Source organism: Aplysia californica, unplaced genomic scaffold, assembly GCF_000002075.1.
Source record: "Aplysia californica isolate F4 #8 unplaced genomic scaffold, AplCal3.0 scaffold00020, whole genome shotgun sequence".
NCBI classification, from domain to species: Eukaryota; Metazoa; Mollusca; class Gastropoda; order Aplysiida; family Aplysiidae; genus Aplysia; species Aplysia californica.
Window position 1 is genome coordinate 2,218,091 of NW_004797290.1, and position 16,739 is coordinate 2,234,829.

The following is a 16,739-nucleotide window of genomic DNA, read 5'->3' on the forward strand; positions in this document are numbered from 1 at the left end:
GTGTGTTTATTTTATATAGAAATGTATATTTATTTGTTTATAATATATATAGATATATACAGATACTGCTTATTATGAAGTACAGGTAAAAGAGAAGGAAGCTCAATTTTTCTTGTTATGTTTGTTTTTTAAATCATATTTTGCATGTAGTTTGTGTCCCATTTCCCCCCCCCATTTTGGGAGTGCCTGATAAAGAAGATTGAAATGAAGATTCAGAGATATGTACTCAGGGAAGTACTAGAGTGTTATTCTTATCAGCCAGGCATTATTGCGTGTCAACTATAAGTTGAGGTTGTGATGTTGATGCCATCTTCTACTTACAGTGGTCCTTAGAGCTCAGTGTAGTGTTGGTTCTGCAGCTGAATCTTTAAAAAAAATTTTTTAACACTTTTGTCTGGCAGATTTGGGGGGGGGGGGGGGGAGCCATAATGTGTTAATGGATGATGCTTATTGTTGTTGTTGCTAAAAATCAGCGAGATTGTAGCTTACCATGCTAATGGATAAAGCCTTCATCATCATTGTGTGCTTTGCAGGCTTTGGTGATCTTAGTTGTCTCTTTTTTTTTTTTTTCTTAGTTAGCCACATAAGTCAGTTTGTTTCGCAGAATTTTATAAATGAATAATAAATGTAGAATTTTGTGGTATGTTTGCAAATTTTAATGTTCACATAGGTTCTGCTATTTTGTCTCACAAGTTTGCCTTCAGTCTTCATCCTCTTTTCGGGCACATGGGTGTTAGGTGCACTGTTGTTGTGTGCTCCAGATAACTTTGTTCAGTGCAGCATTATTCTAATTTGTCCTTGGCAATACTGTAGCTTTTTTTTTGGTCATAGTGACTTGTTGTTTCATAGTATTGATCTCCAATTTTTTTTTTCAATCTGATGTCACAAAATGGTGTATTGTTTTTTCTAGGAATCATTGTCCTTTTTGCAAGGATGCTGAATGAAGACTTTATGCTCCTCCGTTGAAATGATAGATTCTATTTCTTTGAGGCTCTACAATTATGCAAAAAACAATTATATTTAATACCAAGTTTCAGTTGCTTGGATGTCGTGAATTAGACTTGACTTTCTGCTATATGTATTCGTATGCCAATGAAAACTCTTTTTACTTTGTTCACAGGTCATCAGTACTGTTGCAATGCTTGTTTATGAGGGGCACTCTGTTGCTTTGCTCTGTCTTGAGCGCACCCAAAGACCATGATATGATGTGAGCTCTGGATTGTACCAGTCACAGTTGGTGGCCCAACTTGTGTTAGCCAGCATCAGAAAAGACCCCCCAAAAAAGAGAGAGTGATAGATCGCTTTGAGCTGAGATGGAGAATCCAACCTCCCCGGAGCTTTTAGTTGTGAGCAGTCCGCGTGTGCTGCCAACCAAGGCTGACTTGTCTTCTGAAGTGAAAGATGGGAATGTTACTGATGGTTCTATGTCTTTAATGAATAAAGCCCCTGTACTTATTGTTCAGCACATTGAGCAACCACCAGAAGAGATGGGTAACAGTTCAGAGCTCAAGGTCCCCAATGGAGCAGATGGAGACTCGGCTGTGGCCAAAGCAGAGTCTGGCGGAGTGGAGGAGGAGACAAGCCCAGAGTCTGACGACTCCAAGAAAGATGTGGACACCAGCAAGGCCGTCACTTTTGCAGAGGACGTGGAAATCTACGACCTCACCTCGAAGGCAGCCATGCCGATCACCGTCAGCCTGGACACCCCGGTGCACCTTGTTGATCACGCTGGTCTGGCTCTAATTGCTGCTGAGGTGCCGCTGGAGGAGCTAAAGAAAGACACTGCCTCGGAGGACCTCACAGACAGCCTGACTGCTGCTGAACTGGAGACAGACTCCTCTGAAGCTGAGGGGAAGTCGTCTATCGCTGAAATCTCTGATGAAAGGCAGTCAACCCCGGCCACACGACCTTCCGTTCTCAGCTTGTTCAAAAGCAGTAGTGTGGATAAAACGTCTGAAGGTGGTGGGAGTTCTCTGAAAGCAAGTGAAAATGATGTGGCCACAGAGGAGAGCAAACATACTTCATCTACTACAAGTGGGAGTGAAGATCAACAGGAAGAAGCAAAAGTGAATGGTGAAGAGCCTACGGCCCACAAGGAGTTCACTGTGGTGAGCGTTGATGAATCTGAACTGCCAGCGTCAGAGCCACAGGATAGGACGGTACGAGCAGAGGACACTGTGCCCCTGACTGAAGTGCATCCACTCTCAGGCAAGACAAATGGCCAGTCACACAGCACTGATAGCTTCCTGCATGACACTATTGGGCCTTTGGACAATCCAGCCTTCCTGAAAACATTGCATTACTCTGTAAGGTAAGAAGACCATAGATCATATTATGCTTCATGTCAAAATGTGTCACGATACTGTGAAATCAAGGGCTCATCAATTTTTGGGCACGTGGGGTACTGGTATCAACTTAAAGCTTGTTCATATTTGTCTTAATTTTGATGAAAAAAAACGCTGTTTTTCTTGAATAGAAGTTGAGAAATTTGTGATTGAAGGAAGTGGAGGCCACCTAGTATCAGAGGTAAAATTGACCACAAAATTGTCACCAAATTTGGGTGACTTTCAAAGTTTGAGTGTCCTTGCAAACTGCTCATTTACATTTTATTTTGTGCCTTTCATCAAAGTTTTTCAGTAAGATCCACACAAATTATATGTTTTTAAATGATCACAAAAGGTTTGAGCCAAAAAATGTTGGGTTTTTTTAATTGCCCAAGGGGCAGAAAAATGTTGATTTCTTCAATTTTGTTATTTTGATGAGCACCTGTTTTCACCGCAATGGAACTCAAATGATGTTTTCAGTTGAAGGAAGGTGCACTTTAAAATAAGCTTTTAAAAAGTCAAGTTTCTGTGTAAGTAAATGTCAAAGTTTGTGAAACATTGACATTTTAAATATACTCTTTTATGTGGTAGGTGTTAGTCCCCCTCCTTTTATGATACAAATTAATACAAATGTAAAAATCTTTACTAACATTTACTGTTGGAGGCAGCTTTGCAGCTTGATTGTGACTGACCTACTCCTCATTTTGTCCCAGCTGTAAGACGCAATTATTTTAGTCAGTGCTCCACATTTGAAGTCATTATAGTTGTCATCCCTCTACTGACTGAAGCTGTACAATAGTAATAAAAATGTTCGTTCACCTAATTGAATGACACACAAAAACTGAGTCTGCGTGAGCAATAAATGTATCAAATTATACACATTGTGATATTTTTATGAAGTGTATGGAAGGTGGACGAAAAAATGTAAGCTGCACCATCTGGCAATCGGATTAATGAACAGGCATTATCTTTACTTCACAAAAGTCTTTTTTTCTATACTTTTTTTTGACTGAACTGTTATTTAGTTTAGTGAATACAAAGGGACAAATTGAGCACAAAATTAGTGTCATCGAGTGTCATGCTGTCATCGAGTACCCCCAACTGTGCTAATAGTACACTTTTTGTTCCATTAGAACATTTGTGATTGGTTTAGTCGTTGGTTCCTCGGGGGGGGGGGGGGACTGGCTGGATGGAAATGGAAAGTGACTGTTTGTATGGGTGATTGATTATCTCATACAGGTGGCTGTTCTAGCTAGTAGGTTTGACAGTAGTTCTTGTGTTTACATTATTAAAAATTTTACTTCGCAGTCAGCCCTTTGATGAGGATGAGCATTTTGGCCTGCAGTCCAACCTTGATCTACACAGTGTCACCACGCTACAGAACACGACCTCTGACCTGGACGGAGGCTGGGCCTGGGTGGTGCTCTGTGCGGCCTTCCTGGCACAAACCATTATCGGTGGGAGTGTCTACGCTTCAGGTACTCGCTAAGCAATGGCATTGGTGTTTGCGTGTGATTTAGAGTATTGTACGTTTTAGTTAAGAAAGGTTTATAGATGTGGATAAAACCCCAGTGGATTAATGGCCCCCTACCATAAACACACACACGCACTCGCACACACACACACGTGCACACACACACATTCACACACACGCGCACACCATAATTTGTGCTCCTCCAAATGGATTTTTTATTGAAATTTTGCCAATTTGGTATGGTCTGCTCCTTCTATTTTTTTTGGTGTTGTCATCAGCTTTATTTGTTCTGGATAACATGATGTCATTGTCCTGCTTTCACTTTGAATATTATAATAACTTACAGCATGTTAAATCTGCCCCACCCCCTTTCCTTTTAATGTGGATTGTTACTTGTGTATGTGTGTAGGTAGTCCCCTCCAAACACACTCAGACAGACAGACAGACACTCTCACACACACACTCACACACACAAACACACGTACATACATACACACACATACACTCTCACTCATGCACCATTTTGTCACTCACATATGAGCACCATTTTGTCACACGCACAAACATACACACACAAACACATACACATACACACTCGCACACACACACACACACACACACACACACACACACACACACACACACACACACACACACACACATATTATACACAAAACCAAACAGGCTATACCTCTCTTTAGAGTGTTTATTTCTGTTTATATGTGTGCTTACTTTGTCATTTACGCTTTTTAAGTTGTTGGAAAGAGGGTTATGGTATGGCAAATAGTAGTTGTCTAACCAGTTCACAGCATTTATTCAAGATCACAGAGAAAAGTAACCAGTATACATCATTCATGTTTTAAACATGGTCTGAGTTATGGTCACAGTTGACTAAGTCATCTGATTGTTTGAAATCTGGAATTCTAATTTTATCTTTCCATTTAATTTCTGTCAAAATTGCAATCTATCTCAAGAACTTTTACCCGTTGATTGAACATACGTGCTCAATCTGAGAATGAGTCGATGGAAATTTTTTTATAGTAAGTGACTGCTTTGAGCAGGTTTTGAGGCCAACAGGTTATGAACATGACTGACAGTAGCTGTATTAGAAAGTTTTAAAATATGGGAAAAATACCAGGGTGTCACAGTACAGTGTGGGTGGTTGGCAGGGGCTCTGGTGTAGTTTGCTTCTTCTTTCCTGTCAAACGTCTATCGTCCTTTTCTCCCTTTCTTCTTTTTTATGTTTGTTACTCTCTTGTAACACCTCTAATTTTCTGGCTCTCATACTCGATATGACCTTATGCAGTTGCGAGCACCGTAAATCCTCTACTAAAAAACCCTTAGTACAGTGGCTATTGCTACAGGTGACCACTAAGGCTGGTTCGATTGTAGTTTTCATACTTATGCTTAGTTTTCAGTCAATTAATTATAATAATTTCATTGCAGTGTTTTTATGTAGGTGGTTGTAACGTATTTTAGTATAGCGTTAATTTTAAGGTTGATGGGAGGGGGTCAGTCTGCACGCCTGTCTATTTTTCTGTTTTGGTGTTTGTGTTATCAGTATAAAATTCCGCATTTATTTATTTTAGAAATAAACTCCTGCACTTACTTATGGATAGTGTTAAAGCTCCACAAACAGAGCTACCCTAGATTTCTTTTTTTCTTGGTGTTGCTTTGTATCGTATTTATTCTCTTTCATGACTTACTTAATATTGTCAATTATTTTTCTAGCTCAATATTTACATCAACTATTCATTATTGTTTTTGTAGATATGATGTTCAGAATGCACCACTCCCAGGAGTGCTTTGTGTAAGGTTTTGTATGTATGAACTATCTATATAGATCTATATATATATAGATATATATATATAGATATAGATAGATAGATATATATATTATATATAGTTCATACATACTAAATCTTACATATATAATAAAGTTCACACCTACAAAAGGGGACTCTCGTGGCCTAGAGGTTAAGGTGTTGGCCTCTCATTCAAAGGTCCCGGGTTCGAATCCGGGTAGCGACCGAAAAATTTTCTTCTCTAAAATTGTCTCCTTTCATCTCCTTTCCTGCTCTCTAGCAATGTTCTGTTGTCTGCTTTCATTTCCACTTTCTGCCCCCACCCCCTCACCTCCTTTGCCCGCTACTCTGGGCTCCTGACTCTTTCTGCAACCTTTCTACTGCTACTCCTTGGCTCCTCCTTACTGCTGTCTTTCTGCCACACCCCTGATCTTCTGGTAGGAAAGATCTACTCGTAGCCTTCTCGGACAAGGGCGAAAAATCTCAGAGGGCCCGTGTGCAAGTTGCGCACGTTAAAGATCCCTTGGTGGTCTAAAATCGATAAGAGTAGGCTTCGACCGCCACCCGGGCAAAATTCAAAATTTCCTACCAACGGAAAACATTAGGAGTATCCCGCGCGCTCATATGACCTTTATGCAGTTGCGAGCGCCGTAAAACACTTTACAAAAACAAACAAAAACAAACACATACAAAATCTTATTATATAGATATATAGATAGATATAGATATAATATATATGTATATTGAGAGTGAAAAGGAAGCTTTTGGTGTTTAACAGAGCAACTGGTTTTAACTTTTTTTTCCAATGATCTTGTTCATACATACTGTTTTGTATTATTTTCAGGTAGTATGACGACTACCTGGTTGTACCCAATTAAATAGTCAGTGGACAAGGAGTTCTATGTGTGATTTTATGGGCATCGTGAGGGAGATTCTAAATTTTTTAATCTTTTCCGCAGTAAGCCACAGAGTGAAAAACATGGTAGAAAGACTCGACACCTGATTGCTGCGTCACAGATGTATAGGTCTTGATCCTTTTTTTTTGTTTTGCCCTTCCTTTCATTATCCTTTACAGCCACTGACAGCATCTTTTAAATACTGATAATCACTGCTTCAGACTTAATATCCAAGTTTGTTCCCTCTGTCTGTCTCCTCCAAAAGCTTTGTTTGTGTTAAAGGGGAGTGTGAGTGTGTCTGTGTGTGTGTTGGGGGGGGCGGGGATTGTCTTTTAACAATTTTTTTTTAGATAGTATAGTTTTTTTGCAAAGTCTCTTGGCAGCATGATTAATTTTTTTTAAACATTTCCTTTTTACGCATAGGCAGCTCTTTTCAAGTCAACTGAAATATTTTTAATAAGAACGCCGTTTCATCTCTATTTCAGATTACTTTTTTTTTTCTGCTGTCTTATGAAACAAGGTCTCAAGATGATGAGCAGTATTTAACACAGCTTTGCTTTTATATTTCTATGCCTCTGTATTTTCATTTAAGATAAACCTTTTCTCAGGAGAAAACAGAAGGCAGTGGTGACAATTTGAAATGGAAACTGAATTCCATGATCAGCTGATTCTGTGACAAAATAAAGATGTTGTAATCAGTAATCAACCTTCTCAAGGAAGTGGGACCATTGTTTCTCCACAACATAAAATGCTGTAAAAAAATCAGCACCCTTGCTTCATATTCCCCATCCTGTAACTATCTTTGGAGAGGCTCATGATTTCTTCTTTTCACCTTTAAAAAAAAAATTAATCGATTTTTGTGAATTCCCTTGTATTCCAGTGAAAGGATCAGATGCCAAAAAGATTTCCTTTGAGGCCTTTTGAAATTGAATTGTACCAAGTCTTTGTTAGTGGGTTTTTAAAAAAAATGTTAACTTTATATTTCCGTACATTTGTGTATATGCTTAAGAAATGTTTAATATATATCCATCTATTGAAAAAAGAAAAGGAAAAATTGTAATAGATTATTGAAAGTTATGTTCCCTAAAACTGTTTTGAGTTCCTGAAAGGTTGATAATATTTACCTCCCTTTTTCTTCTGATTTCTAACACAGCAGACCAAGCTGTTTAAACTAATTATGATACATGCTGGTTTTTTTAATCTGTGTTAAGATAATTCTAACAAACTTTTCTAAAACATCTAATTATCTTTTTGTCCTATGACACTGTTGTATTGGCTTCTGCTCCAAAATATAATTATTCGGTAGCTAAAACGTATATGCCTGCTCATCCCTCAGGGACATGGCTTTCCCATCTACTTATCATTTTCTTAGTTGCAGTAATTGCATTCTTACGCTTATAATAGCCTTCCTGCGAGTTTGGTATGTATTTTGCATCTGTCTCTGAGGGTAGTGTTGAGTAAATATGAGTTGACAACAATGCTGCCTTCTATTTGGTTTTTAAGTAGAACTAATACAGATTTGTGATATGTTGTGTTTGGAGTCAGCTCCATAAAACTCTTACCAAACTTGAATTTGAAAGAGTAGGTAATCAGAACATTAATTACAGCTTCGCAACCCCTCCCTTCCACCTTTCCAGAGAGTTGGAAGGTAATGAGCAGACTCACTACTGCAGACTCTGATATGGTAGAATGACACACATGTGTAATATTTACCTAACATCAGTGTGTTCTTTCCTTCTATTTCCTTTGTTCCTTTCTCTAACCATCATGGCTCATGCCATGCCTTTGGGATTGTCTGTTTGCATCCTGTTGGGCCATCCTGTTGGGCATTACTTTCATACAGCAACTAATTGTTACTTTCAAAGGACTACAAGTCCAATCTGCTAACGCATTGCATGAGGGAAGAAATGATGAAATGATATTTCACATGTTATAAAGAACTAATGCTCACAGATTGCTCCAAAATTACTAAGTTCAGCTTCATATAAAAACCTCTTTATTTCTTTTGCTTTTCAATCTTAGTTTGTAATATTTCTTAATTATGGCAGCCCTCATCTGATTTGCATTGGCAAACAGGACTATGAAATTAAGTGTTGATTTGATGAGTCAGCCACAGATTTCGCATAATGGAACATTTGTTATGCATATATCTTACGTTGAAATGACATTCATCTAGCCTGGGCTGCATGATTGAGTTGGGCAGAATGTCAGGCTGGCCATTGTGTATATTTGAAACAAAATTGGGACGATCAAACTTTGCTTCCTGCATGAAAAGGTCCCTAGAGTTGGTGATACACAGCTAGGAGCTCCTCATTCGAAAGCAACTTTATGTTCTAGGGAATAGTGTCATTGGTCAACAAGAAAGACACTTAGAGTCAAATTTGTCTACTAAATTTTGCTGACCAGAAAAGTAATATATGTTGACTTCTAATTGCTTTTTTAATGTTGCAAAATTAGTGACATACAAATGCAATTAATGACATACAAATATACCTATCTTCATGAGCACGTTTATAGAGTCCTATGGCTTACTATTTAGACATATTTTTCTGCTTTTTTAAATTGAAAATATGAAAATATTTTTGCACTTTATATCACAATTGATATTGTTAGCATTGTACATGTTAAATTAATCTATTTACTTTCAACAGAAGTAAAAATGATTTGGTGCCTAGAGAAAACATCTCTCTTACTGTCACAATCACTAATGGAACTAATAATTGATGTTGTTGGCATCATCCATGTTGTATTAATCTGTTTACTTTCAACAGAAGTAAAAATGATTTGGTGTCTGGAGAAATACATCTGTCTTACTGTCACAAACACTAATGAAATATTTTTATTTTGGTTTTATTCATTCACTGGAATTATATGACATCAAATTGAGAGAGTATATTGCCAAAGATTTGAACTCTCTTTTAACACCGTAGAAAAAGAGTAATTTGTTTTGTGACGTAAAAATCAAAACTTGCTGAGTACGGTAAACAGATGGTTTAATATATCTAAAATTGTTTTATTCCCCTTAACAGCTAGCTGTTGCTACAGCAGCACCAAGATTTCTATCCAATCTTGTATTTTTAAAAATTTGTTTTTTGTTTTTTGTTGTTTTTTTACTAGGTGTACTGATATCTGCCATCGTTGAAGAGATTGACCCAGACTTGACAAAAGCGTCTTGGGTTGGGTCGGTGTTTGTTTGTGCACAGTGTTTAACAGGTGGGTTTTTGTTGTTGTTGTTGTTGTTGTTGTTGTTGTAAACTGTTTTTAATGTTTTAAATGCCGACAGTGAAAACATGAATATCTGCTTATGCATCAACTTTAATCTAAAGAGCGTATATATGAGTGTACATTCATTTGTAATTTTTGTTAAGATGGAGGTGCCTTGAGCTGTATTGTATGGGAATAGGCACTATAGACATTTTCTGCCTTATTATTTTCATTATTATTATTATTTATTTATTTTTAAAAATCATGATTTTAACTATTGTTATTATTAATTAAGGTACATTTTTTCAAGTCTCATTCCTTCAACTGTACTCTTCAAGGTCCTTTCGTCGGGGCTGCTCTTAAAAAGTTTGGAGCCCGGATCATCGTGTCTCTGGCCGGTGTGGTCTTCACTCTTGGTTTTCTCGGTGCCTCCTTCTCCACTACGGTGGGACAGCTGATTCTGACTCACGGACTTATAGCAGGTACCTCTTTGCCATGTTATAGCATAGTTAGTTTTTTGCTTAGAAATACAGTTAGTTGAAACTGCTCTATCTAATGACCATCTATGTAAGACAATCGCTTGTCCAAATAGCCACTTCCCTTTTCTTCCCTTGCACTGTTTTTATGTTACAATGACACTGTAAGATGTTCACCTGTCTAAAAAGGCCACTGTTTTCTTCTACAATGGGTGGCCGTGTCTTAAGCAGTTTCTACTGTAATTGTATGTAAGGGGTGACATTTTTTAAAATGAAGGGGCATATTACTGTCACTGTGTCACTTTTCACACCCCATAGCTTCTAGTTAAATGTAAATGTAATTAATTGTTTTGTTACTTTTTCTAAGCTTGGATTTTTTTTTTAAATCTGCAAACTCACTTTGATGAACTGATCTGAGCTGTATATCTGTACACATTCGACTTAACTATTCAATATTCACCATTTTGGCACTAATCATGGTTATTTGAAGCATGGCACAACCTTTTGAATGCCATGTGATTTTTGGCAGATAATGGATCTTCGTCTTGTTTTTCTCAAACTGCTGATTAATTTAGAGCATTTTACATTTTAAAAATCATTGACGTAAATACAACAATTCTTTGTACTGATGGTTATAAGACATGGTAAGTGGAGCCAACAAGACCTATAAAACTTTCCTTTAAGAAGTATTCACTACCTTTCAATATTTACTAGTCGTACCTTGAATGAATGGTGATGTGACGTCATTGCATTAAATCGACAGTCTCAGTGAATAGCGCTATGAATACTGAATACTTAATAGCGAATCTTGGGAAAAGATATATGTATATTTAAAAAATCCATTGGCATGCGGTTTTCGAATAGCATGAATAAAGACCTCACACTTTGAAGCGTTGATGAAGTTTCGTTTCCTCAAAATCGCACAGCACTACTAAGCCGGCCAGGGAAAAGTATAGACAATTCCTATTGACAATAGGCAAAGTTCTCCTGCTAGTGAGGGGCCACTCATATGCCACATCCTCTAGCGTAAGGGTGAAATCTCTTCTCTATTCTTCTGTCCAGCTCTTTTTAATGCGAATTTGTCGATCCAGGCTTTGGATCTGCAAAAACAATAGAAACTAAATTCTCAAAAGTTTTGGGATCCATCTTCAACATGATAGATGTATGTTCAGCAAGGAGTTTACTCATGCAAATAATAAAAATGAACATTTGTAGTCATGCTTGTTTTTTCATCTCATATTCAAAGGTGTGGGTGCTGGATTCATCCTCAACCCTGTCTTTGTCATCGTGGGCCAGTACTTTTGTCGGTACAGAGGCCTTGCCTGCGGCTTGCTGGCCACTGGGGCTGGTGCGGGAATGTTAACAGGTATACGTTTTAAGGCGCTTAATTGTGTGCTTAATGTAGGACTCTGCCTCTGCCATTTTGAAAGTGACATTTGAAGGAGTTTTACACTGAGCAGTCAATATGTTTTCTGGTTTTTCTCAAACTTCAAATCATGTCCTAATGCCAAATTTTTTGCTACTCTGTGAGTGCAACATGTTAGGCATTGGGTAAATGTATAAGTGGGCTGACTCAAAATGGACACGAACACAAACTTTATATGTATTGAAAGCGTAGGATGTCTGCTGTAAAGTTCTACCTTGATTTTTTCAACATAGTCACCATCTCTATCAACACAAATATGCAAATGAGCAACAAGTCTGTGCACTGAATGGGCAAAAAATTCAGTCAGCTTTCCTTTGCACCTTCTATGATCATCAGCTTTGATTTCTACATCATTGAATATTGCTATATTGACTTCCCTTCATTCAAGTGTTTTTTAAGTTTAGGAAGAATTTAGAAAGTCAGATGGAGCAATTCAGCTGTTTCTGTAAGGGCATCGAGTTCAAAGTTTGAAAGGCACTCACCCTCAGGTAGTCACTTAAGTACATGTAAACAGATCACATTGTATGTCTGCTTCCATGGAAAACTTGCAAGAAACTGACTTTTGATTCTGAGGCCTTCCTTCAAAATAACTTAAGGTGTGCGGAAAGGATTGTTTATCTAAAATTGAATTGTACGTCTTTGTCTTAATTCAGGTGGAGCCATTGTGTCCCTACTTGTGAGGACCTATGGCTTAAGTGGTGCATACATGTTGTGGTCGGGAGTTGTGTTCCATTTGACCGCCATCGGAATGCTCTTCCGACCCTCCCCAGAGGAACGGTTCCGACAGATTGAACATGAAATCCGAGTGAAAAGCTCTCTGAACAGGCAAGGCAGTCAGCAGGAGCTGACCAGTGGTCACAACAGCATGATGAGCGGCCTGAACAGCTTGTTTGGCAGTGTCAACCACAGCATGATGAGTGGGATGGACAAGATCAGCCATGGGAGGCGCTCGGTGGTCTCTCGCAACACGAGCAAGCTCAGCAACGGGGAGATCGATATGCCGCTGTTGAAGGCAGTGCTCCACAAGGAGATGTCTCGGTCCAGCTACTCCGTCTCCACCAACAGGTCTCACCATCGCTCTCACGTGACCAGCCCCACGCAGACAACTTCCACTTCCAGCAAGCATCAGCAGCTAGCTCCTGGTACTGTTGGTCATGGGGAGTCGAACCAGCTACTCTCTGTGAACACTGAAATGAATGGCACCCCTACACCGACAAGCCCGATGAATGCAATCTCCAATGGTCACCTGCACACGGCTACATCCATTAATAGCTCACATGCTTTGGGCAGCAGCAATCACCATCTCAGCAACAACGTCAACAGCAACGGTAGCGTTCAGCACCTGAACAACAACATAAACAGCAACAGTAGCAGCCAGCTGCCGTTACACCACTCCAGCTCCCAGTTCTTCTCCACTAGCACCCTGACCCCATCGGTGACCGCCTCCTCCCGCCTCCCCCCACCCTCCCCCACCAGCACCCACGGAGCCTCCACTTCATTACTAAATAAACCTCCACCCCATCGCGGTCGCCTGCTCTCCGCGGGATCCCAGTCTCAGTACACTTCCATGAGCCATATCAGCCGCCGTCTTTCGCTCCGAGACCATTCCCATACTGGCGAGTACGACAACGAATCACTGTCCTCCACCCTCATCTCGCAGCTCCGCCCCCGAGATGCTATTGCCCCGCGATATGCGCTTGGCTCTCGCAGTATATCCACCATGATGGGCAGTGTGGCCAGTTTCCCCACCTCCTTGGCTATCATCAAGGATGATCTCTCGAGATTCGAGGCTTACAGCTCGACTACTAGTCACAGAAGAGTGAGTAAAATATTTAAAATATTTGTTCTTTTCTCTCCTTTTCCTTTTCCTGCATTCGTTTTTGAATGAGTAGTGAGTTCAGACTCGAAAATAATGTCAAGAAAGTGTCTGTGACAGGGGGTTTAAGTGGGTAGTCACAGGGTGTGTCCCCGAGCAAGATATGATAGCCCTTGCTAAAACAAAAAGGTCACTGCACAGTGGCGACCAGCAATAGTATATTTGCACAATTGTTCATGGTGTAATATTGTGTATTTGATATTTTTTGTATGTATGTTTGTGTGTTTGATTTTGTATTTATGTCTGTATGTTTTCCATTGTAAGCAAAATTTCCCCATGGGCATCAGTAAAGTGTTTTTAATTAATTTATTTATTTATGTATTTATGTATTTATGTATTTATTATTTAATTTACTAGCTTATAAAGCTGGAGAACTGTTGTTTTCACCTACCTATAGAGCAAGTGAGTGTAACAAACAGGACCTATTTTTCTGTGAGATAAGAGTGTAGTTCTCCTCACTTCTCAGGCAACCCTCTACCGTTTTTTAAAGTACAATTTCTCATCCAAACAGAAAAGCTCTCTGGACAAGGTGCTATGGCTAGTGGGATGTCTCTAAATGGCACATGGCAAAGGTCCACAAGCTGAATTGTCAGAGGATCGACAACATCAATGACAATATAACTTTGTCTCTGCCACCTTCTTCTTCTCTAACCTTTTTAGCTGCTATTTTATTTTGCCCCTAATGCTTTAGCCACACTGACTTTGCAAGAGCTCAGTCCTGAGACTCCTAATTTTAACAGAGGAGTCATCGCCAGTATTTTGTGAGTGTCTAGATACGCTCTGCTCATTCTTTTATTTTCTGCACTGAATTTGTTCAAATCTGTTCCTGAGGAAATGTGGTTATCATTTTGTTGACTCTTGTGTAAATCACAACTGTCACTGACTTGTCATTGATTTTCTCTCTCTCTCTCTCTTTTCCAGTCTCTAACAGGTTTTGCAATACAAGTCCTGGATTCACTGCGGTTGCTACGCAACAGGCCTTTTCTTATATTCCTGTTGTCAAACTTCATGTGGGCATTTGGTGAATCTCCTATTATGATTTATCTCCCATCATATGCCGTGAGGTAAGATGTTATTGCATTCGTCAAATCAAATGAAGTTTTGATTTGTTACTCTCTTGTAACTGCTCTAATCTTCAGCACTTAAATGACCTAAGTGTGTTGCTGGGAGGAAAAGCAAGAGTACTGCAGATGTTTTAAATTAGAGGGAAGATGTTTGTCTCTCAGATCTCATGCCAAAGAGTTTGTTTCCACCCCTGTTTTTTTCCAGATGTTATTTCTGGATATTTAGGGGGGGGGGGGTATGTCACTGTCACAATATTTTGAAGTCCTATTTGTATGCTGTTCACTCTAAAGATACTTTTGCAGCTTATGGTCAAAGCAGAATAGGTCAACCCCAGTCTGCCGAAAGGGGTAGTGTACAAGTATTTTGAGAGAATTGAAAAGCTAGTCTTGTGTGTTTGAAAATCAATTCAACACTGGGCAGTAGAATCTATGGTAACTTCTCTTGAGATTTAATGGTAGATGTAAAAAAAAGATAGACAATAAATAGAGACATGAGAGGGCTGGGAAAAGAAGAGGACCCGCTAAGGATACCCCCAAATTTCTAGAATAACTACAGGATGAGATCAGGGTAAACCCTTCAGCCTTCAGGTCAACTCGTTTTTAATTTTTGGGAGAAAAAAAAATTAAGTTCACTGAGAATCCTGTTGTATGTGAGCATGCATGAGCCTAGATGTACTAGTGTTTATTTGGTTGTACAATTATGTCAGAGAATGCAATATTTGTTGTATGTTTCGCTATTTCATGTTCAGCTGGAAAACTCTTTATGAGAAGGTTTGCATATGTCCGATAACTGTTGGGAAGAAAACAATTACTGTCGAAACTGTCCAAGATGTCCATCCATTGTCGGAAAAAGTGGTTGTCTTGGATTGGTGGGTATCATGGACAGTGTCATTGTAATATAAATAAAGCTAAGGGGGGGAGAAATGGGAAGTTGTCGTTTGTACAGGTGATTGCTTTGGACAGGTGGCCACTAGAACAGGTTCAACAGTATCTCAGTTTTGTTTTTGTCTTTTTGTAATGTATCTCGAATTTCACTGAGGTTAAAGTCATGATTCGGCTGTATATTTGTGAAAATTTCTTTAATAATGATACCCTGAGTTTTAGAATCTGTTTTCCAGATTACCTAGAAAGTAACTTTTAAAAAATTATTTGTTTCAGCAAGGGCACAGACAAAATGCAAGCGTCTTTCCTTTACACCTCCATGGGAATTGGATCTATGATAGGTCGACTTCTCTCTGGTCTGGTAGCCGGTGATAAAGATGTTGGGCCTGTTTTACTTTTCACAGGTATTTTTTGAAGTTCTAATTACCTATCCTTATTCATGCTAAATATTGGATTTTCTTAGCATAAATTGAATTTCAATCTGAATAGACCACATTTGATTGAAGCAAATGAGGTAAAAACCTTTCGTGTGTCTTGATGGTTTTTTTAAAGATAAGATTAAGTATTACATTGTTTAATTTGTTGAGATTCTTTATTAAAAGCAAAGTAGTTTTCAGAGGGGGAAGTTTAATGTGAAACTTTTGGCATTTTAAAGAAGCTGTAGAGTTGGGGTTAATGACATCTTAACTAGATGATGGTCACATTTTTCCTTTCTTTTGATATACAACAATAATGATGATAATGATGATAATTGCTTTTATATAGTGCATGTCCATGCTCTGCAGCATGCTCAAAACGCTTTACAAATTTTTACTTATACCTTAAAGAAACATTTTCAACTTCTCAGGAAGCATACTGTGCCAGCAGTCGATTAAGCATTCAAACACTAACAGACTGACATGATTTTTCACTGTCTATAGCCAGTTGTCTATTCTCACATGGGTGAGGTGAACAAGATTCATGTAAAGTGCCTTTCCCAATGACACAAACGTCGGGCCCTTGACGAGGCGCAAACCCATGACCTTTTTGTTACGAGTCAGATGTGGAATGTGATTCTGATGATGATATGAATCATCAGAGTAATATATCGCTCAGTGGGTGGTTGGTGGGTGCTCTGGTGTGGTTTGCTTCTTATTTCCTATCAAACATCTATTGTCTTTATCCCCTCCTTCTTTTTTGTGTTTGTTACTCTCTTATAACACCTTATCTTCGACACTTATATGACCTTATTGTGTTACAAGTGTCATAATACTCTTACTAAAACTCTGTTTCTCACTCTCTCTTTTTCTCTCCCCCTCCCCCCCCTCCCTCT

The 16,739-nt window shown here is 38.9% G+C and overlaps 1 protein-coding gene across 6 annotated transcripts in view; it reads left to right on the top strand.

Annotated features, from left to right (window-relative positions):
- LOC101851621 overlaps positions 1 to 16,739 on the top strand; it is a 41,625-nt gene that overhangs the window by 13,320 nt on the left and 11,566 nt on the right. For all 6 annotated transcript variants that reach the window (XR_004859053.1, XM_035972055.1, XM_035972058.1 and 3 more), the window contains 8 exons: positions 1,121 to 2,311; positions 3,633 to 3,802; positions 9,617 to 9,712; positions 10,042 to 10,185; positions 11,426 to 11,545; positions 12,259 to 13,424; positions 14,403 to 14,545; positions 15,704 to 15,831. Coding sequence is in view for 5 of the 6 variants with exons in the window: in XM_035972055.1 (XP_035827948.1) it covers positions 1,314 to 2,311; positions 3,633 to 3,802; positions 9,617 to 9,712; positions 10,042 to 10,185; positions 11,426 to 11,545; positions 12,259 to 13,424; positions 14,403 to 14,545; positions 15,704 to 15,831 (2,965 nt within the window). In the remaining variant the exon portion in view is untranslated. The remainder of the gene's footprint in view (positions 1 to 1,120; positions 2,312 to 3,632; positions 3,803 to 9,616; positions 9,713 to 10,041; positions 10,186 to 11,425; positions 11,546 to 12,258; positions 13,425 to 14,402; positions 14,546 to 15,703; positions 15,832 to 16,739) is intronic.